Source organism: Dicentrarchus labrax, unplaced genomic scaffold, assembly GCF_905237075.1.
Source record: "Dicentrarchus labrax unplaced genomic scaffold, dlabrax2021, whole genome shotgun sequence".
NCBI classification, from domain to species: Eukaryota; Metazoa; Chordata; class Actinopteri; family Moronidae; genus Dicentrarchus; species Dicentrarchus labrax.
In genome coordinates, this window is record NW_026136722.1 from 3,576,803 (window position 1) to 3,598,761 (window position 21,959).

The 21,959-nt window shown below is 38.8% G+C and overlaps 3 protein-coding genes across 4 annotated transcripts; all 3 read right to left on the bottom strand.

The window, feature by feature from the left end:
• Positions 1 to 84: 84 nt before the first annotated feature.
• On the bottom strand, positions 85 to 18,301 carry LOC127355919 (cilia- and flagella-associated protein 251-like). 2 transcript variants are annotated; one of them, XR_007881873.1, is made up of 13 exons: positions 18,248 to 18,301; positions 16,707 to 17,003; positions 16,480 to 16,542; positions 16,237 to 16,370; positions 16,091 to 16,144; positions 15,947 to 15,995; positions 15,548 to 15,787; positions 15,341 to 15,426; positions 13,231 to 13,285; positions 12,496 to 13,002; positions 12,305 to 12,401; positions 11,328 to 12,230; positions 85 to 1,817 (listed from the first exon to the last, which is right to left on the bottom strand). XR_007881873.1 is itself a non-coding variant. In XM_051387236.1 (12 exons), the coding sequence occupies exons 2-12, from the start codon at positions 16,954 to 16,956 to the stop codon at positions 12,029 to 12,031; spliced, it is 1,737 nt and encodes a 578-aa protein (XP_051243196.1). In that variant the 5' UTR covers positions 16,957 to 17,003; positions 18,248 to 18,301; the 3' UTR covers positions 10,074 to 12,028. The 2 variants fall into 2 exon arrangements, 1 of the variants encoding a protein (XP_051243196.1); XM_051387236.1 differs by lacking the exon at positions 85 to 1,817 and having other exon boundaries at positions 10,074 to 12,230.
• LOC127355920 (midasin-like) lies at positions 1,824 to 9,525 on the bottom strand. The gene is made up of 12 exons (XM_051387238.1): positions 9,462 to 9,525; positions 7,154 to 7,420; positions 6,927 to 6,989; positions 6,685 to 6,818; positions 6,539 to 6,592; positions 6,395 to 6,443; positions 5,996 to 6,235; positions 5,789 to 5,874; positions 3,728 to 3,782; positions 2,985 to 3,500; positions 2,794 to 2,890; positions 1,824 to 2,719 (listed from the first exon to the last, which is right to left on the bottom strand). Exons 2-12 carry the CDS (start codon positions 7,371 to 7,373, stop codon positions 2,518 to 2,520), a joined length of 1,716 nt encoding a protein of 571 aa, XP_051243198.1. The 5' UTR covers positions 7,374 to 7,420; positions 9,462 to 9,525; the 3' UTR covers positions 1,824 to 2,517.
• On the bottom strand, positions 18,132 to 21,930 carry LOC127355921 (GTPase IMAP family member 7). The gene is made up of 2 exons (XM_051387239.1): positions 21,698 to 21,930; positions 18,132 to 19,782 (listed from the first exon to the last, which is right to left on the bottom strand). The coding sequence occupies exons 1-2, from the start codon at positions 21,798 to 21,800 to the stop codon at positions 18,794 to 18,796; spliced, it is 1,092 nt and encodes a 363-aa protein (XP_051243199.1). The 5' UTR covers positions 21,801 to 21,930; the 3' UTR covers positions 18,132 to 18,793.
• Between the last annotated feature and the right edge of the window lie 29 nt (positions 21,931 to 21,959).

The window sequence follows — 21,959 nt, forward strand, 5'->3', positions numbered from 1 at the left end:
TTTGCCTTAGTTGACTGACTGCCGTTTTCTATTCATTTTGTTTACAGCCAGCGCGAAAATAAGTACACTTTTTTTTTTTTTTCAAACTCTCTTTATTAGCATTTTTTCAAGAACAACCATTTTCAGTGCATTTGTGATTTTTGTATAGGACAAAAGAAAAAGAAAAAACAAGGACAATGAAGCATGTATAAAAGTAAGATGAGTCCAAGTATGTGCATGGCTACATATATACGCATACATACATGCACACACACAAACCTAAACACATGCATATATTCACTGCACTTAAATATGTTATCTAATTTGCAATATATTATATAATTTGCACATATTCACTGCACACAAAAATGATTGTATAAAACAGATACATACAACGAACATAACATGGTCTTCATCACTTATTATATAACTTGGATGACTACATTAGTGTCACAGTCCAGTCAACGAGGAAGTCATAGGTGCAAAATAAAAATAAGACTGACAGTGGAATCAGCCTATGGTGCCGAGTTCAATGTTAAAAAGTTAGATAAAGGGCAGTCAGCTTCACTGAGGTACACCGTGGAACTGTAATGTTTCTATGTGGTTAAAAACAGGCTGCCAGATTTTAAAGAATTTAGCTGAGCATCCACGTAGCTTGTGCCTAATTTTTTCTAGCCTACTAAAATGGAGAGCATCTCTGATCACTCATATGAGGGAGGAGAAGGAGACTTCCAGCGAAGTAAGATCAATCGTCTTGCCAGTAACATTAGGAAGGTTACAAAATCTGCTTTGATCCTTTGCAGGGTCACTGTGGTTGGCATGACTCCAAAGAGGGCCCTGATAGTGTCCCAAAAATGTTTGAGCAGTAACTGGAGAGACAGGCACGACCAAAACATATGAATAAGAGAGGCAATAATTACACTTTCAATCTACAAAGATAAGCTGAACATAGAACAATGATATTTTTTAGGTTAAGATACATTTCAAAACTTTAAATATTAAAACAAATCTGATTCTGATTCTGATTTCTTCCTGAAAGCTGGAACTACTTCTATACAGTACCAGTGATACCAGGGTGCTAGGTGCTCCTCCAACCATTCACTAATTCACAATGACAATAAATGAATTCAGACTGGAAAATGTTGTTTGTTTAAACCAATTAGTAAATGTCTAATAATGTAGGCTATGGCTGTTACATGAGAAGTTGTATATTAGCCTGTCAGCGATCTGTGGCTGCTGCGACTCTAAAAGGTTGACAAAACAGGCAATTTAATGAAAAATGGGCAAATTACCTTTACCTTCTCATACAAATCCTAAACAACTGCTTAATATTGCCGTTGTATGCAAGGTTGCTAATATCAGGCGCCATCACGAGTCAAAACGTGGCGACTTCAGCGGAAAAAAGAGAAGATTATGACTTTGAAGAGGTCTTATTCTGACAATATTGTTTTTTTTTTACCCATTTGTCATTTTAGCATCTTTCTCATTTAATTTTGGTTTGTTCTGCAGAATAATAAACATGTACATTACATAATTACATAATGAACAACCACTATTATCCTCCCACAGCCACCACAATATAGGCAAAGGCCTTAAAACAATATACAAATAAAAAGGTATCAATAATACCATTTTACAATCATCAAATAATAGCACATGTTCTGTAATGATTAGCACACTTGTAGTAAGGCAAGTATTAACATTAACATTGAATATGAAGAGAAAAACAGTTTTCTTTCTTTTGTCATCCTTTTCCTTTGTTTCATCATTACTCATTCATACTTGGTTACAGGCCTAATGCTCATAATAACACAAGGTGTGTGACATAAATGCATAACCTGCCTCACACTTGATTCATTTGTACTGCTTTAGGATTCTGCAGGATTAAAAGACTTTAGTCAGGTCTCAGATGAGTCAAATTCCATAGCGGAGAACAAGTCCTCTTTTTTTGGTATTCAAATGAAGTTTTCAGCTCTATAGATAACAATCTGCTATTTCACAAACTACACTTTTGATGCACATCTTTGATAATGTCAAGTCAAAGGTTGGCGCACAGTACAATCATTTTCTTACACAACGAATGACGGAAGAGTAAAAGGAGAGAGAGAGTGTTGCAGAGTTTCTTGTCCTCCAACCTCTCAAAAGGCTTTGCACTACTTGTCATATTCACCCATTCACACAGATGGCACAGCATCAGGAGCAATGTGGAGTCCGGACACTTTCACATGCAGGGGGGGAGCTGGGGATCGGACCGCAAACCTTTTGGTTAGCAACCCCTGACCCGCTCTACCCCCTGTACCTTCTGAACCAATGGAAAAGGATAAGCGGGTATAGATGATGGATGGATAGGTTGTTTTAGTTGTTTCAAGTTTATAGGTACAATCTGTCTGCTGGATGATGATGGAAGATGGAAATGATGATGATAAAGTTGACAACTTTAGCAGGTTTTGACAGGAGTGTTGAGTAAACACCCTCAGTGATCCCTGAGTGATCGTATTGTCCTTTTGCACCATCCAATCAGGCTCCAATGAAACGTCGTCATTCTTTACGTTCCCTTATTTTCTGAGTGTAGTATTCCTCTTGTAGCTTCAAGACTTTTATCTGCAGCTTTATTTTCTCTCTCCTCAGCTGATCAAGGTCCATTGTATCCAGATCGCAGCTAGTGGAGGGCCTAGAGGACGCAGCCTCCGCCATGTCAGAGGACTGACTGATGTCTGAGGCTCGGTTTGTTTGAGGAACTCTGTGGAAAGAAAATCTCTTTATGGCAAATGAAGGATCTTTGTTTATCCAACTGATGTGACTGTTAAACCTTACCTCGTCTCAAGCTTCATCACTTGTGATTCCGCTGCTTCGTAGCCAGAGGGCGTCCAGGCAACCAGCACACTCTGGAATTCAGTGGGAGCGCCACCACCTGTACAATTAGGGAGTATTTTCAATTTGAAATGTATATTTGGGCTTGCACAAACGAAACATGAAATAACATCTCTTTTGGTTTCTGAACTTACACACTGCATCCATGTTTTCCTTCTTGATACCTCTCTGTATGGGTGACGTTTGACCACTGGCTTCAGAAGTTGACATGTTAAGATGGTCGTTATTAGCATTTTCACAGTCTTCAAATCCTTGAATCCATCGTATCTGAATTTCAGGCCCCTCTTCTCTACTTTGGTTTTTTTCCGGCGTATTTCCACAACGCTCCGTTCCTTCTCTCTCCTCCCAGTGATTGCTGGTTGCTTCCATGTTTTCAGTTTCCGGTTTGATGTCTGGAGTCGAGGTAGCCAGTGCATATAGAGGTGTTGGAGAATTTCCGGTTTCAGTTTTGATTTCTGTCTGTCCATTTTCTTTTCTTTCATCACTTTGAACAAACTCCTCCCCATTTTCTTTCTCAGAGCCTCGAACAATGATGTCTGACATCTCAGAAGGATCAATGAGTGTGCCAGCTGAGACGGAGGGGTCATCTATTGCTGAACAATTGTGTTGTCTGTCCTCTTCATTTTGTGCATTCCCATCATATGAACTGTCTGTTCACAAAGGAAACTGATGTTACAGAACTTAATCACTTGAATTACAAAGTAGAATAATATTGTGTGATTAGCTTTCTTCAACATGTCAACGTCTGTCAACATTAAAACAGCATACACAGACACACAATAATTAATCAAACTGATTCAATCACACTGCTCAAACACTACTAACTTCTGTTTGCTTAAGCTAAAGAATGACAATTATTACAATAAAATATACAAACCGTTCAGTGTATCACGCTCCACGTAGATGGACTGACAAGCAGTCTTTACCTGAAACTAGAGCAGGCGACATATATAACATGTGACAATCCGTCTCACAGATGTAGAACTAATTGGTTTTTTTTTAGACTTTACTAGTATTATTTTATCAGTAAAATTGCATATATAAGCAACAATGGGAAAATCAGTTTGGAAAAAAAAAGGATAAAGGTGGGGTATGTATCCAATACCATGATACACTGTGAACAACATCACAGCAATTAATGCAACTAATATAAGTTAGGTTGTGGGTTAGCAAACTGCTAGTTGCCACAAACTTAGCACAGAAATGATTGTGAATTACATATATACCTAAATACACATCTAATGTATATTTCTGAAGGAAGGAACTATAAAATAGATGTGGAAAAACAAACTGGGGTGACTACACTTTAGGGGGTTTTAAAAAAAGAGGGTGAGAAAAACACAAAAAAAAAAAACCCCTCTCTCTTTTTTTTAAAAAAAAAAAAAATTTAAAAAAAAAAAAAAAAAAAAAAAAAAAAAAAAAAAAAAAAAAAAAAAAAAAAAAAAAAAAATAAAAATAAAAATAAAAAAAAAAAAAAAAAAAAAAAAAAAAAAAAAAAAAAAAAAAAAAAAAAAAAAAAAAAAAATAAAAGTAATTTAAAAACCTAGAATAACAAGTTAGTGTGGTTTGGTCGCATCTTGGTCCCATTTGGCAGACATATAAAAAGAGACATAGAGGAAGCTAGCGGGCTATGGGAAGATATTCACTGAATTTGACAAAAAGATGTGTATTGGATAAGCACACTGCATACCCCATCTTTAGCAATATATAAACAAAAATTAAATCTGCTAATGGTACATTATATTATATTCAACTCAGGAAACAACCCATTGATTTTATGTTTGCATCTTAGCGTGAGAGTTTGATTATCCATTGTCAGGAGGGAAGACAAACTCATCCACGGGACCATTTGCTGGAGTAAAGACAACATGTCTTGAGGAACGGCGAACCTCCTGTGCCGTCTCTCAAATGGTCCATACAAACTTTGGTTAGAAACCGGTCAAGAGAACGACGAACATGTGTGATCAAAAATTAGCCATATGGGGGAGGCAGCCCTCACAAGTTATGCTAAGGTAAAAAGTAGGAGAATACTGTGAGAGATGGCCTACCAATCCAGGTATTTTTCAACTTGACAAAAACTACAGCGAGACCAGCCGGTGACCAGGCACTGAACAATAAAGCGACATCCTAACTGAAGACCCGCCTTAAAGAGAGGACTGACCGATTGTATTTTCAATTTTATTTTAATACCAAAACAGTGTAAATGTGATAGGCTTGGGGCATGGGTTATCTTACTGCATTTGAATATTGTCCATGTTACAGCAGGTCAAGTCTTTGGAAATGAAATATCAAATGAAGTTTTCATTTTCACATGATTAGAAAATTACATTTTAATTGTACATAAATATTATTGACATGAATTAATCAAATCAAACTTTGCCATTTTCATTTTAACATGGTCATAGAATATGAGTATGTGAAAATAAACTACTTTTTTCTCAAATAACACACATGAAAAAATATAATGCTATTATGGAATGACATGTTAAAGTTTATATTGTCATTTTAATATAGTCACCTTTTGGCTTCTATACCTATGGTTTTGAAGTGAATATGAACAGTAAAAGATTTAAAAGGGTTGCAATTTGGAGTAAACTGCGTCGGCAAAACGGCCAGAAGTTCCTCAAATCTCCTCGTCTCTCCAGTTAAGAGACATTTTCTCTGTTTTGATGATGTTTCGTGTTTTTACGGTTGTAGTCACGTGAGTGAACACATCACCAACACGCCCACTCGCAGCGCTCTATTCACACGTGTGTCTCAATGGGACTCTAGGGAGCCCCTTCTTCTTTTTTTAGGTTTGAATGAACTGAGTGACCAACAAACCAATGTCAGCCCAATATCGCCAGTGTTAAGCACATTACAGAGGAGGATGCACGCACACACACACACACACACACACACACACACACACACACACACACACACACATCAATCTTACCCCTGGAAGCCTTTTGACGACAACTTTGACTTTCTTCTCCAATGCACGTTTCTCAGGTGTTGAATGGATCAATTTTGGCTCCCTCTCTGAAAGAAGAAGATATGATATATTCATACATCTGCAAAGACATGCTCAGTAGCCTAAGACGCTAAAATGAATGTGAATGATAGAATTTCTACAGATGATGATTCCTGTCGGAAACGTCACCTTCACAAACACCGTTGTCGTTATCATCAACAGCAGGCACGTCCTCATCTATTTCTCCCTGTTGCTTTTTATCTTCCTCTTCTTCACTCTTGTCAGCTCCTGAGTCTATAACCTCTCCTCCATTTTCAACCCCTACCCTTTCTTCCTCTGTCTCCAGGACCAATTCTTCACTGCCTGGAATCCAGTCTTCATCTCTAACATCATCTTCCTCAGTTTCTTCTGCGGACTGTATTTGTGATTCTTTGACAGGGATATGATAATATGTACACTTTAAGTAATTGTTCATTACTACGTGGTAGGGCTAAACATTGAATGTTAAATGTATAATATTATCTGGGCATGCACTCTGCTTACTCTTGCTGTAATTCTGGGTTAAGTTACAAGAAAGTGCAGACAAACCTTCAGAGGAGCTATCTGATATGCGAAATGATGACTGGATTTTCTTTTGCTGGGAGAACAAAGAAAAAAAAGAGTTTCATCATCGCTGTCAAACTTGAATTGGTTTTACAAAACCTGCATCACACTGTATTCACACATTGTTACCTTTGATGGGGAAGTTCCTCTCTTTTTAAATCCCTTGGTGGTTAAGGAACCTTGCTGTGATAATAGTTTGTTAAGCATTTTATTTAGTGTTGTTCAGATTTTATGGGATAAAGAAAAGTACGCAAGACAGGACAAACATATCTTACCTCAAACAAAAACTGGAGTGGCTTATTTCCATAGAAAATACTTCTTTTCCATTTTTTACAGCAGCCTTTCCCTCCGAATTCCTCAAAGGTGGGGGGAGAGAACCAGCTGTTCTGACATTTGATACACTCCTCACCTAAACAGAGCAACACCCATTACAAAACCATATAAAGACAAAGGAATGTGGAAATAAAAAGGTGTTGTTTATGAATTCTGAAGTAAAACTGTATTAGTTTCTGCTTACCCCTGTTCAGCTTTTCTACATCCAGGATGCCTGTTTTGTTTCCACAGGTTACAGTCAACAATCCTATAGAGTTGCACACACAGTTGGCTTAGCAGTACTCAAGAAGAAAATACTGTGAGAGTATTTTCATGTCATGGAAAATGTTCTGTACAATGCACATTACAATACAGATTTCGTTAAGCCCCTCTTGTTTGTCTAATCTTTATCACACAGCTCCAAAGACTCACTATTTTTATGCATCCTCTCGTTGTGAGTGCACTGTGTGGATGGGCCTGGCTGCTCGCTGCTTTCCTTGTTGTCCTCTTCCTCCTCCTCATCATCATCATCTTCAATATATCTGTCTCTCTTTCTTTTCCTTAAGCTACTTCTCCTGTCCCTATCTTCTGCTCCTTCTTCTTCTTCTTCTTCGTCAAACATGAGTCTTAACGGGATTATTTTCCTCTCCATCAGTCTTCTTTTCCAAATTAAAACAACACAACCCTAACACACTGCAACTTAAGAAAACACATGCATATTAAAAACATAATCAATTTGACGACACATGCATAGAATTCATAAAGCACGCTGCAGATACACAAAATGAGCACTGAATCATTCAGTACAGACACTACATACAAAAGTATTATTGTTGTTGCTGGGTAATGCGGATAGCCATAAGCAAATATCCAAACACACCCTCACTCAAACACACGTTCAATGTAAATTTATGAAAAACTGTGCTTATTTAAACTCATACTGTACACGACAGTGTACTGTTGGGCTCCAGCGTATATCAATATGCTGACATGTGTAGCCTGAAATGTATTTTCTATATATAAGTATATTTAAATTTTTTGATCTTAACCTACTGTATCACACATTTTGACTTTGGATTTTTGTGTTTTCAATTGCAGTGCAACCAGAATTGTATCATATAGAGATAGGTAGATAGATTCTTGTGGCATTTTTAAACAAATAATAGACCTTGGTCAGACAGCCACTGGGAGGCACTGCGCTATTTTGTGCACTAGATTCACATCAAACATACCACAAGTCTTTATTCATGAACCATGCATTTACACATCGGCTTTTCGGCGGGCACTTTCGAATAACCGTAAACAGTAATGCTGTAGAAAGTCGGGCAAGATCACCCATTTCCTGCACAGAAACAGGAGGCAGATAGATTCCTCGCAGAGACAAAAAAAACTTTTTACTCTTCTCTCCAAAACTTAGCTAGCTTTCTTCTTCTTCTTCATGTCTTTCGGGTCTGGTCCCACAGGACTGGTCCATCCCTCAGGTCGGATCCCCCTAGTGGCCTGGCGCACTTCTGTTTTGTCGAGTGAATTTGCAGCGTTTCTATCTGGCAGTTGTTTTGGGGTTTTGTGTGTTTTTGAAATTTGCAGCATTTTTCTTTGGCATTTGTTTTGTTGGTTTGTAATTTTGTGCTTCTGCTTCATTTCTGTGATTGCAGCATTTTTCTGTTGGATTTGTTTTATGTGTTTGTGTGGTTTTGAATTTGCATCATTCTTCGGTGGCCCAGAGATGTCAGGCCAAATACAAAGGCCAGAACACGAATACAAAAGCCACAACACGAATACAAAAGTCACAACGGAAGTGAACGGTAATGGATGTTGACAATGAGGCAGATTGTTGCTGGCGGACTATTTCATAGAAGAAGACAGCTCTTGCCCCTGTGATAAGTAAGTGAAACGTTGTTCTCTAGCTAACTATGATGCACGCCTCACTGTCAACATCCGTTACCGTTCACTTCCATTGTAGTTCACTTCCGTTGTGGCTTTTGTATTTGTGTTCTGGCCTTTGTATTTGGCCTGACACCTCTGGGCCACTGTATCATTCCCGTGTTGGAAGATTTTTGCTATCTGCGGCGCGTTTGCCCTTGTCGGCCACCGTAAGAACCCCCCCACCCCCAACACAAAAATGGTTTGGCCACTGATCAAAATTTGATGTCATATGATTTGAAGTTCAGTACGCTCAAAATGTTCTGTCAGCACAAGTCCGGTGCTCAGAAAAGGTAAGAAAAGAGAAGAAGAGAAGAAGAAAATAGAGGCCTTAGAGATTTTCTAAATAAATATTTTAAAAAAGGTGGTGACGGTGAAGCTGGAACTAGTAAAGTCAACGTAGAGCAAGGTAAGAAACAGCGCAGCCAACGTTTACCAGCCTTGTAACGTAACCTAACAGGCCAGCTCTAATGTTAACGTCCATTAGCTTGTATAAAAGCCTGACACAACACGTTATCTTTGAAAGAAACAGTTGAGTTTGGTAGCTCCGTCAGAGAGGATGAGACAGAGAGGAGAGAGATCCAGTTGCAGTCAGGTGACAGAGAGAGTGATGCAGGAAGCAAGTCAGCTGGCCTGCTTCTGGCAGCTATGACTGATGCCCCGTTCGGCACTTATAATATTGTAATTCACCGCATACACTCAGAGCGTTACATGTTTATTATGTCTATGTACAACTTTTTCACAAAACTACATGAAACCAACAACTTAACATTTGTTCAGAAATCACCAGAATGAAAAGCACAGAACTGTGTCTTACCTATCCTGCCCTCTCCGAGGAAATGAAACAGAAAGTTTAAGTGGGAGACACTCCCACAGAATGAATGGATTTCCAGCACGTCTTTCAGCCAAAACACCACCAGGGAGTTCCAGAGGGCCTCATATGTAGAGATGATGACCAATATTTCTTTCATTCACATCACATTTACAGTCGCATTACTTGTGCATGACAAAATAATCATTAACTGTACAGAAGTGCTTGAGGCAATCATTTACGTATTAATTTCTAGACTAGACTTTATAGGATTGATGATAAAACATTACTAAATACCACTTCAAACACTATATATCTTATTAGAAGTGTAGTTGTGTTGAGAGTGGGTTAGGTCATAATTGTGAGATAGCAAGAACGACATAAAATTTAAAAAAGCATTGTTGTGTTTTCTAATTATGGACTGATACATTTCAAAAAACATGTTTTAGCAAAGTATTTCTGATTCTGATGGTTTTCTAGCACATTTCTTTGGAATTAAACCAATTACTTGAATTCAACATCCATTATAGACTCGAGTAATAGATGACTAATTACTAAATATCTCAAAAACTATCGAGTTTTGTTTACATCCAGCACGAAAATAAGTACACATTATTATTTTTTTTTTTTTTCAAAACTCTCTTTATTAGCATTTTTTTCAAAAACAACCATTTTCAGTGCATTTGTGATTTGTGTACCGGACAAAAGAAAAAGAAAAAAAAAGGGACAATGAAGCATGTATAAAAAGTAAGACGAGTCCAAGTATGTGCATGGCTACATACATACGCATACATACAGCCACACACACACACACACACACACACACAAGCCTAAACACACGCATATATTCATTGCACTTACACAAAAATATGATTGTATAAGACGAACATAACATGGTCTTCATCACTTATTATGTAACTTGGATGACTACATTAGTGTCACAGTCCAGTCAACGAGGAAGTCATAGGTGCAAAATAAAAATTACGATGACAGTGGAATCAGCCTATGGTGCCGAGTTCAATGTTAAAAAGTTAGATAAAGGGCAGTCAGCTTCACTGAGGTACATTGTGGAACTGTAATGTTTCTATGTGGTTAAAAAAAGGCTGCCAGATCTTCCATGGAGAGCATCTCTGATCCGGGACTCATAAATCTGCTTTGATCCTTTGCAGGGTCACTGTGGTTGGCATGACTCCAAAGATGTTGAAAATTTATATTTTTTAGGTTAAGATACATTTCAAAACTTTAAATATTAAAACAAATCTGATTCTGATTTCTTCCTGAAAGCTGGAACTACTTCTATACAGTACTAGTGATACCAGAGTGCTAGGTGCTCCTCCAACAGTTCACTAATTCACAATGACAATAAATGAATTCAGACTGGAAAATGTTGTTTGTTTAAACCAATTAGTAAATGTCTAATAATGTAGGCTATGGCTGTTACATGAGAAGTTGTATATCAAGAGGTCTTATTCTGACAATATTGTTTTGTTTTTACCCATTTGTCATTTGGCATCTTTCTCATTTAATTTTGGTTTGTTCAGCAGAATAATAAACAAATGTACATTACATAACATAATGAACAACCACTATTATCCTCCCACAGCCACCACAATATAGGCAAAGGCCTTAAAACAATATACAAATAAAAAGGTATCAATATTACCATTTTACAATCATCAAATAATAGCACATGTTCTGTAATGATTAGCACACTTGTAGTAAGGCAAGTATTAACATTAACATTGAATATGAAGAGAAAAACAGTTTTCTTTCTTTTGTCATCCTTTTCCTTTGTTTCATCATTACTCATTCATACTTGGTTACAGGCCTAATGCTCATAATAACACAAGGTGTGTGACATAAATGCATTACCTGCCTCACACTTAATTCATTTGTACTGCTTTAGGATTCTGCAGGATTAAAAGACTTTAGTCAGGTCTCAGATGAGTCAAATTCCATAGCGGAGAACAAGTCCTCTTTTTTTGGTATTCAAATGAAGTTTTCAGCTCTATAGATAACAATCTGCTATTTCACAAACTACACTTTTGATGCACATCTTTGATAATGTCAAGTCAAAGGTTGGCGCACAGTACAATCATTTTCTTACACAACGAATGACGGAAGAGTAAAAGGAGAGAGAGAGTGTTGCAGAGTTTCTTGTCCTCCAACCTCTCAAAGGGCTTTACACTACTTGTCATATTCACCCATTCACACAGATGGCACAGCATCAGGAGCAATGTGGAGTCCGGACACTTTCACATGCAGGGGGAGGAGCTGGGGATCGGACCGCAAACCTTTTGGTTAGCAACCCCTGACCCGCTCTACCCCCTGTACCTTCTGAACCAATGGAAAAGGATAAGCGGGTATAGATGATGGATGGACAGGTTGTTTTAGTTGTTTCAAGTTTATAGGTACAATCTGTCTGCTGGATGATGATGGAAGATGGAAATGATGATGATAAAGTTGACAACTTTAGCAGGTTTTGACAGGAGTGTTGAGTAAACACCCTCAGTGATCCCTGAGTGATCGTATTGTCCTTTTGCACCATCCAATCAGGCTCCAATGAAACGTCGTCATTCTTTACGTTCCCTTATTTTCTGAGTGTAGTATTCCTCTTGTAGCTTCAAGACTTTTATCTGCAGCTTTATTTTCTCTCTCTTCAGCTGATCAAGGTCCATTGTATCCAGATCGCAGCTAGTGGAGGGCCTAGAGGACGCAGCCTCCGCCATGTCAGAGGACTGACTGATGTCTGAGGCTCGGTTTGTTTCAGGAACTCTGTGGAAAGAAAATCTCTTTATGGCAAATGAAGGATCTTTGTTTATCCAACTGATGTGACTGTTAGACCTTACCTCGTCTCAAGCTTCATCACTTGTGATTCCGCTGCTTCGTAGCCAGAGGGGGTCCAGGCAACCAGCACACCCTGGAATTCAGTGGGAGCGCCACCACCTGTACAATTAGGGAGTATTTTCAATTTGAAATGTATATTTGGGCTTGCACAAAAGAAACATGAAATAACATCTCTTTTGGTTTCTGAACTTACACACTGCATCCATGTTTTCCTTCTTGATACCTCTCTGTATGGGTGACGGTTGACCACTGGCTTCAGAAGTTGACATGTTAAGATGGTCGTTATTAGCATTTTCACAGTCTTCAAATCCTTGAATCCATCGTATCTGAATTTCAGGCCCCTCTTCTCTACTTTGTTTTTTTTCCGGCGTATTTCCACAACGCTCCGTTCCTTCTCTCTCCTCCCAGTGATTGCTGGTTGCTCCCATGTTCTCAGTTTCAGGTTTGATGTCTGGAGATGAGGTAGCCAGTGCATATAGAGGTGTTGGAGACTTTCCGGTTTCAGTTTTGATTTCTGTCTGTCCATCTTCTTTTCTTTCATCACTTTGTACAAACTCCTCCCCATTTTCTTTCTCAGAGCCTCCAACAATGATGTCTGACATCTCGGAAGGATCAATGTGTGTGCCAGCTGAGACGGAGGGGTCATCTATTGCTGAACAATTGTGTTGTCTGTCCTCTTCATTTTGTGCATTCTCATCATCTGTTCACAAAGGAAACTGATGTTACAGAACTTAATCACTTGAATTACAAAGTAGAATAATATTGTGTGATTAGCTTTCTTGAACATGTCAACGTCTGTCAACATTAAAACACAGCATACACAGACACACAATAATTAATCAAACTGATTCAATCACAATGCTCAAACACTACTAACTTCTGTTTGCTTAAGCTAAAGAATGACAATTATTACAATAAAATATACAACCTTTCAGTGTATCACGCTCCACGTAGATGGACTGACAAGCAGTCTTTACCTGAAACTAGAGCAGGCGACATATATAACATGTGACAATCCGTCTCACAGATGTAGAACTAATTGGTTTTTTTTTAGACTTTACTAGTATTATTTTATCAGTAAAATTGCATATATAAGCAACAATGGAAAAATCAGTTTGGAAAAAAAAAAGGATAAAGTTGGGGTATGTATCCAATACCATGATACACTGTGAACAACATCACAGCAATTAATGCAACTAATATAAGTTAGGTTGTGGGTTGCCACAAACTTAGCACAGAAATGATTGTGAATTACATATATACCTAAATACACATCTAATGTATATTTCTGAAGGAAGGAACTATAAAATAGATGTGGAAAAACAAACTGTGGTGACTGCACTTGATGGGTTGTTAAAGCTAGCTGGTGAGATAGCCTCAGCAAAATGTACCCGCTATCCTTGTTTCCTGGAATTCAAACAATTTTGACGATAACATGACAAACACCAAATACAGAGAGCACAACGACACAGCGAGTAATGTAATGTCGTTGGAAACTGTTGCTAGGACAGGATGGTTTCCCAGACCCAGTACAACAACAGCAAATACTAGAATGTAAGCTGAATGTCCGTGGTAGTAATTTAACAATACCTAGAATAACAAGTTAGTGTGGTGTGGCTCGGCCCGATCCCCTTGGTTCTCTTCCCATTTACAGAGCCAGGACAGGACAAAAACCAGATGTTTTTCAGCGCACACATATAAAAAGAGACATAGAGGAAGCTAGCGGGCTATGGGAAGATATTCACTGAATTTGACAAAAAGATGTGTATTGGATAAGCACACTGCATACCCCATCTTTAGCAATATATAAACAAAAATTAAATCTGCTAATGGTACATTATGTTATATTCAACTCAGGAAACAACCCATTGATTTTATGTTTGCATCTTAGCGTGAGAGTTTGATTATCCATTGTCAGGAGGGAAGACAAACTCATCCACGGGACCATTTGCTGGAGTAAAGACAACATGTCTTGAAGAACGGCGAACCTCCTGTGCCGTCTCTCAAATGGCCCATACAAACTTTGGTTAGAAACCGGTCAAGAGAACGACGAACATGTGAGATCAAAAATTAGCCATATGGGGGAGGCAGCCCTCACAAGTTATGCTAAGGTAAAAAGTAGGAGAATACTGTGAGAGATGGCCTACCAATCCAGGTATTTTTCAACTTGACAAAAACTACAGCGAGACCAGCCGGTGACCAGGCACTGAACAATAATGCGACATCCTAACTGAAGACCCGCCTTAAAGAGAGGACTGACCGATTGTATTTTCAATTTTATTTTAATACCAAAACAGTGTAAATGCGATAGACTTGGGGCATGGGTTATCTTACTGCATTTGAATATTGTCCATGTTACAGCAGGTCAGGTCTTTGGAAATTAAATATCAAATGAAGTTTTCATTTTCACATGATTAGAAAATTACATTTTAATTGTACATAAATATTATTGACATGAATGAATCAAATCAAACTTTGCCATTTTCATTTTAACATGGTCATAGAATATGAGTATGTGAAAATAAACTACTTTGAACTTTTTTCTCAAATAACACACATGAAAAAATATAATGCTATTATGGAATGACATGTTAAAGTTTATATTGTCATTTTAATATAGTCACCTTTGGGCTTCCATACCTATGGTTTTGAAGTGAATATGAACAGTAAAAGATTTAAAAGGGTTGCAATTTGGAGTAAACTGCGTCAGCCAAAACGGCCAGAAGTTCCTGAATCTCGTCGTCTCTCCAGTTAAGAGACATTTTCTCTGTTTTGATGATGTTTCGTATTTTTACGGTTGTAGTCACGTGAGTGAACACATCACCAACACGCCCACTCGCAGCGCTCTATTCACACGTGTGTCTCAATAGGACTCTAGGGAGCCCCTTCTTCTTTTTTTAGGTTTGAATGAACTGAGTGACCAACAAACCAATGTCAGCCCAATATCGCCAGTGTTAAGCACATTACAGAGGAGGATGCACACACACACACACACACACACACACACACACACACACACACACACACATCCATCTTACCTCTGGAAGCCTTTTGACGACAACTTTGACTTTCTTCTCCAATGCATGTTTCTCCGGTGTTGAATGGATCAATTTTGGCTCCCTCTCTGAAAGAAGAAGATATGATATATTCATTCATCCGCAAAGACATGCTCAGTAGCCTAAGACGCTAAAATGAATGTGAATGATAGAATTTCTACAGATGATGATTCCTGTCGGAAACGTCACCTTCACAAACACCGTTGTCGTTATCATCAACAGCAGGCACGTCCTCATCTATTTCTCCCTGTTGCTTTTTATCTTCCTCTTCTTCACTCTTGTCAGCTCCTGAGTCTATAACCTCTCCTCCATTTTCAACCCCTACCCTTTCTTCCTCTGTCTCCAGGACCAATTCTTCACTGCCTGGAATCCAGTCTTCATCTCTAACATCATCTTCCTCAGTTTCTTCTGCGGACTGTATTTGTGACTCTTTGACAGGGATATGATAATATGTACACTTTAAGTAATTGTTCATTACTACGTGGTAGGGCTAAACATTGAATGTTAAATGTATAATATTATCTGGGCATGCACTCTGCTTACTCTTGCTGTAATTCTGGGTTAAGTTACAAGAAAGTGCAGACAAACCTTCAGAGGAGCTATCTGATATGCGAAATGATGACCGGATTTTCTTTTGCTGGGAGAACAAAGAAAAAAAAGAGTCTCATCATCGCTGTCAAAGTTGAATTGGTTTTACAAAACCTGCATCACACTGTATTCACACATTGTTACCTTTGATGGGGAAGTTCCTCTCTTTTTAAATCCCTTGGTGGTTAAGGAACCTTGCTGTGATAATAGTTTGTTAAGCAGTTTATTTAGTGTTGTTCAGATTTTATGGGATAAAGAAAAGTACGCAAGACAGGACAAACATATCTTACCTCAAACAAAAACTGGAGTGGCTTATTTCCATAGAAAATACTTCTTTTCCATTTTTTACAGGAGCCTTTCCCCCCGAATTCCTCAAAGGTGGGGGGAGAGAACCAGCTGTTCTGACATTTGATACACTCCTCACCTAAACAGAGCAACACCCATTACAAAACCATATAAAGACAAAGGAATGTGGAAATAAAAAAGGTGTTGTTTATGAATTCTGAAGTAAAACTGTATTAGTTTCTGCTTACCCCTGTTCAGCTTTTCTACATCCAGGATGCCTGTTTTGTTTCCACAGGTTACAGTCAACAATCCTATAGAGTTGCACACACAGTTGGCTTAGCAGTACTCAAGAAGAAAATACTGTGAGAGTATTTTCACGTCATGGAAAATGTTCTGTACAATGCACATTACAATACAGATTTCGTTAAGCCCCTCTTGTTTGTCTAATCTTTATCACACAGCTCCAAAGACTCACTATTTTTTTGCATCCTCTGGTTGTGAGTGCACTGTGTGGATGGGCCTGGCTGCTCGCTGCTTTCCTTGTTGTCCTCTTCCTCCTCGCCCTCGTTGCTGTCCTCCTCTTCCTCCTCCTCCTCATCATCATCTTCAATATATCTGGCTCTCTTTCTTTTCCTTAAGCTACTTCTCCTGTCCCTATCTTCTTCTTCTTCTTCTTCTTCTTCTTCGTCAAACATGAGTCTTAACCGGATTCTTTTCCTCTCCATCAGTCTTCTTTTCCAAATTAAAACAACACAACCCTAACACACTGCAACTTAAGAAAACACATGCATATTAAAAACATAATCAATTTGACGACACATGCATAGAATTCATAAAGCACGCTGCAGATACACAAAATGAGCACTGAATCATTCAGTACAGACACTACATACAAAAGTATTATTGTTGTTGCTGGGTAATGCGGATAGCCATAAGCAAATATCCAAACACACCCTCACCCAAACACACGTTCAATGTAAATGTATGAAAAACTGTGCTTATTTAAACTCATACTGTACACGACAGTGTACTGTTGGGCTCCAGCGTATATCAATATGCTGACATGTGTAGCCTGAAATGTATTTTTTATATATAAGTACATTTAAATTTTTTGATCTTAACCTACTGTATCACACATTTTGACTTTGGATTTTTCTGTTTTCAATTGCAGTGCAACCAGAATTGTATCATATAGAGATAGGTAGATAGATTCTTGTGGCATTTTTAAACAAATAATAGACCTTGGTCAGACAGCCACTGGGAGGCACTGCGCTATTTTGTGCACTAGATTCACATCAAACATACCACAAGTCTTTATTCATGAACCATGCATTTACACATCGGCTTTTCGGCGGGCACTTTCGAATAACCGTAAACAGTAATGCTGTAGAAAGTCGGGCAAGATCACCCATTTCCTGCACAGAAACAGGAGGCAGATAGATTCCTCGCAGAGACAGAGGTGGAACATCTGGCTTTATGGTGGCTTTCACCGCCCGCAAAGAAAGTGCAAGATAAACCCTCCTCACCTCACTTCAGTCAGTGTTGTCTGAATCTGAGTGATTTCTGAAGATAATAAGACTTAGTACAATCTGATCAAAAGCCTGTTTTATTGTGTTAATGTTAAATACTTACCCACCCCAAAGTTATAACGGCAGGATGTGGGTTAAAACATTACTCATAACGACACAAGGCGGGCATTATGAATAGTTTCAGATCAAATCAAATGATCCCAGGTGCCACATAAGCAGAGTGAAAAAAACTGCTATAGGCTGCAGAATGCTGCACCAGTGCACCGGTTTAACAATGAATGTATGCAACAACACATTTAATAACACTTTTGGCAGCCATGACTGATGCCCCGTTCGGCACTTATTATATTGTAATTCACTGCAAACACTCAGAGCGTTACACAATCGTGTTTATTATGTCTGTGTACAACTTTTTCACAAAACTACATGAAACCAACAACTTTTGTTCAGAAATCACCAGAATGAAAAGCACAGAACTATGTCTTACCTATCCTGCCCTCTCCGAGGAAATGAAACAGAAAGTTTAAGTGGGAGACACTCCCACAGAATGAATGGATTTCCAGCATGTCTTTCAGTCAAACCCCCACCAGGGAGCTCCAGAGGGCCTCATATGTAGAGATGATGACCAATATTTCTTTCATTCACATCACATTTACAGTCGCATTACTTGTGCATGACAAAATAACTGTACAGAAGTGCTTGAGGAAATCTGTACAGTTAATGATTATTTTGAAGTTTTAATTTCTAGACTAGACTTTACAGGATTGTTGATAAAACATTACTAAATACCACTTCAAACACTATATATCTTATTAGAAATGTAGTTGTGTTATATGAGAGTGGGTTAAGTCATAATTGTGAGAGAGCGAGAAAGATATAAAATAAAATTAAAATTGCTGTGTTTTCTAATTATGGACTGATACATTTCAAAAAACATGTTTTGACAAATGATTTCTGATTCTGATGGTTTTTTAGCACATTTTTGGGGGGAATAAAATCAATTACATGAACTCAACATCCATTACAGACCTGACTATCGAGTTTTCTTGGAAATCCATGGTATTTTTCTTGAAGTAGATGGAAACACCTTGAAGTAAATCAAAAGCAAAATCGGAATTAATGCCACCGCTTGATACCATTTATCTTGAAGAGCACAGCCTACCAGCACTATTACTCCCATTAACAGTATGCATAGCAAAATATTCCAAAAAGACATCTTGGTGTCCTTCTCTGCAACCAGTCTTGCGTTGTTCTCCTCTTTCCTCCACAGCTCCCTCTTCTTCACCTCCAGCTCTTCCCCCTGGTAACGCTCCTGCAGCTCTCTCTCCTTGCGTCTGATCTCTTCACCTTTCTCCGCCAGGATGCTCTGCTGTCTCTCTCTAATTTTCTTCTCCTCTGTGGGATACAAGTCTGTGTTGTAGTAATCCCCTCCGTTCAGGGCCACCATGGTCTGGATCTTTGCTATGAAGCTGGCCACCTGCTCCTGGTCCTCCGGGTTCTTATTGTTGAAGACATGGAAGCCGCCGCCACACTTGCGTATGAAGTTGCGGAGGTTGTCGTCGCTCTCAGTGATGACATCGTTTATTGTTTTTTCATCCAAGCGGTCTCCATGAGTGAACAGCACAATGGTGTAGTCCCACACTTTTGGGCCAAACTTTGCTTCGATCAGCTCGTTGGTTTCTTGATCTTCCTGAGTCATCCGTCCTACGGGGACTACAACCACAAAGGCATGAGGTCCTGGCTCCTGGAGTTTGACGCACTTCAGAACCTCTCGCACAATGTCCCCCTTGTCTCTTCCTGTCTCAAAAAAGCCGGGTGTGTCAATCACAGCGACGGGCACGTCCTTAACCTTCTTAATCATATCAATGGGCACGTCTTTAACTGTCCCAGTCATCTTCTCGCAGTGTCTGGTGACTCTCACCAGCCTCATGTCTGATTTAAAGACGTGTTTCCCGAGGATGGTGTTCCCACTCGAGCTCTTGCCTACCCCGCTCTTTCCCAGCAGCATGATCCTCAAGGGCTCTGCGAATACAACAAACAGGAAACATTTTACTACACAACAGGTTTTTTATTAAATGCTTACCTCTGAACAACCATTGTTCTCATTTCTCACATTTACTGATATGATGATCGAGATTTGGGGGTTATAAAAGTAAAAATATGACGTATCGGTCGGTTTTCTCTTCAAAGTGCGACCCAGATACATACTGCTCTGAACATTTTACAGTGTAAAAATCACCTTGTTCTGTTCTGTGTACAGTGACACTGTTTCTTAATGGCCTAAAACCTAGTCTGGCATTGCTTTACTGCAATGTCTTGTTACTTATCTGCCAAGATACACATCAATCAACCAGTATAGTACCAATCAGCTAATATTGGCTTATTCATCAGTCTACATTTAAGGTTTTGACTCCATATCAGCCCAGATACATTTATTCAAATTTTGGGATTTGGGGGGAGTAGCAAACAAAGATAAATAACTGTACAACTGTGATGATAACGAGTGCAAATAGAACAAATATTTTTCCAATATAGCTGAAAAGGTATGCCAGTAAAATCCAATCCAGTAATTGAGTAATTAGAAGCAGTTTTTGAAGTGTTCTCTACAAGAGCTCTTATAGCTGGTGCTGTGTGGCTGTGTAAGTTATAGTCCAGACTTTTTGTAGGCAGAAGGAAGAGAGTTCAGCATGCTGACAGCCTGATGTATTAAGCTGTTACACAGTCTGCTGGAGTAAGCTCGGAGGCTCTGGTATTTTCTCCCAGATGGCAGGAGACTAAAGAAGCTGTGTGATCGTGGAAGATGGGTGGAGTCACTTGCAATACTGTTGGCTTTGAAGGCAAGATAGTGTTGGAGAAGAGTGAGGCACCAGTTATCTTCCCAGACACTTTCACCATGTGCAGCATGGTCTTGCAGTTAGAGGCAGTGCAGCTCCCAAACCACACAGTGATGCAGCTGGGCAGAATGCTCTCTATGATGCCTCGTGGAAGGAGAACACAATAGGTGACGGGGCTCTACTCTCTTTAGCTTCCAGAGGAAGTAAAGACGCTACTAGGCTTTCTTGGCCAGTGATGCAGTGGTGCGGTTTGTCTAGGAAAAGATCCTTGATGGCACTAAATCGTACACACTGGTAATTTAATTTGTTTGGATCTTGTACTATTGATATGACTTCTAGAGTTTAAACTTAGAAACTGATTTCTCAGATAAATAAGGGCCAGACTGTAAATGATCACAGTGCTTCCTCAGCTTACTAAGGAGCATGGTAGACCATACAAACAACCCGGTTACTTAAATCAATGGGGAGGTGAGGGGCAAGTGAGTTCCAAATATTTTAAAATCTGGAAAAAGATCAAAATCAAAATCCGGACTTTTTCTTTTAAAACGTGTGAAAATTACATTATATATCTTGAATCATCAATGTTTATTTTGTGCAAGATTAGGAAAACATTCATTATTACTTATTACTACTTATAAGGGTCAATGTTTACCAACTGGTTGGCCCCTAGAACTAACATCATTTACTTAGCTATTTATATATACAGTGGAATTGTAGTGCCAACAAGAGCAAATACTGGTTTGCTGCAACGAAAACAAAAGTAGGACACAAGGTGACATAACATAAAGTATCCTGATTGCTCTATGTAATGTCTTTTATTTAGTTTTCCCTCAGTATACTTAAAGGCTTCAATCTTGGAAAGATAACACAAAAAAAGAAAAAAGAAAACACCTTAGGTAAACCACCCTCGGTTTTCCCCTTCTTCTGTTACAACATGTGCCAATAAAGTGACACACGTGATTATAGATTCCAGTGACGTGTAACAAAGTGATGGGTTGTCACATAAAGTTCAGTTTATTAAATCCTATGGCATTTGTCTTCATGGGCAGCTAAGGACACAAAGACTAACTAAAAACTAAAACATTCAAACATTAATAGTTTACCTGCATACTCATGTTCCTCTTGCTCTGCACCAGGCATGTTGACAGGCATCATGGCAGGAACAGATGCAGCCACAGTCTTATCGTCCAAGTCGCCAACTACCATCTCTGTACAATGTCAGTTTTTAAAGCTGGGAAAAACTGGTGAAGTAACTGGTCTTAGAGAATTGTATTCTTTGTTCAGACCACTCCTCTCACAGCTTCTTTACTGCCGCTGCGTAGAAAAAGAAACTAAAAACATGAACAGGAAATGGAATGATGCCAG

Excerpts from the sequence above, each read along its gene's own strand:
- LOC127355919 (XM_051387236.1), bottom strand. The coding sequence starts at position 16,956 with ATGGAGAGGAAAAGAATCCGGTTAAGACTCATGTTTGACGAAGAAGAA. Across the intron at positions 16,371-16,479 it reads TGTAGAAAAGCTGAACAGGG|GTGAGGAGTGTATCAAATGT; the intron begins GTAAGCAGAAAC and ends TGCTCTGTTTAG. Across the intron at positions 13,286-15,340 it reads TCGTCAAAAGGCTTCCAGAG|TTTCAGGTAAAGACTGCTTG; the intron begins GTAAGATGGATG and ends CGCCTGCTCTAG.
- LOC127355920 (XM_051387238.1), bottom strand. The coding sequence starts at position 7,373 with ATGGAGAGGAAAATAATCCCGTTAAGACTCATGTTTGACGAAGAAGAA. Across the intron at positions 6,990-7,153 it reads CGAGAGGATGCATAAAAATA|GATTGTTGACTGTAACCTGT; the intron begins GTGAGTCTTTGG and ends GCAACTCTATAG. Across the intron at positions 6,593-6,684 it reads CACTCCAGTTTTTGTTTGAG|CAAGGTTCCTTAACCACCAA; the intron begins GTAAGATATGTT and ends CTATTATCACAG.
- LOC127355921 (XM_051387239.1), bottom strand. The coding sequence starts at position 21,800 with ATGGTAGTTGGCGACTTGGACGATAAGACTGTGGCTGCATCTGTTCCT. Across the intron at positions 19,783-21,697 it reads AGAGGAACATGAGTATGCAG|AGCCCTTGAGGATCATGCTG; the intron begins GTAAACTATTAA and ends TTGTATTCGCAG.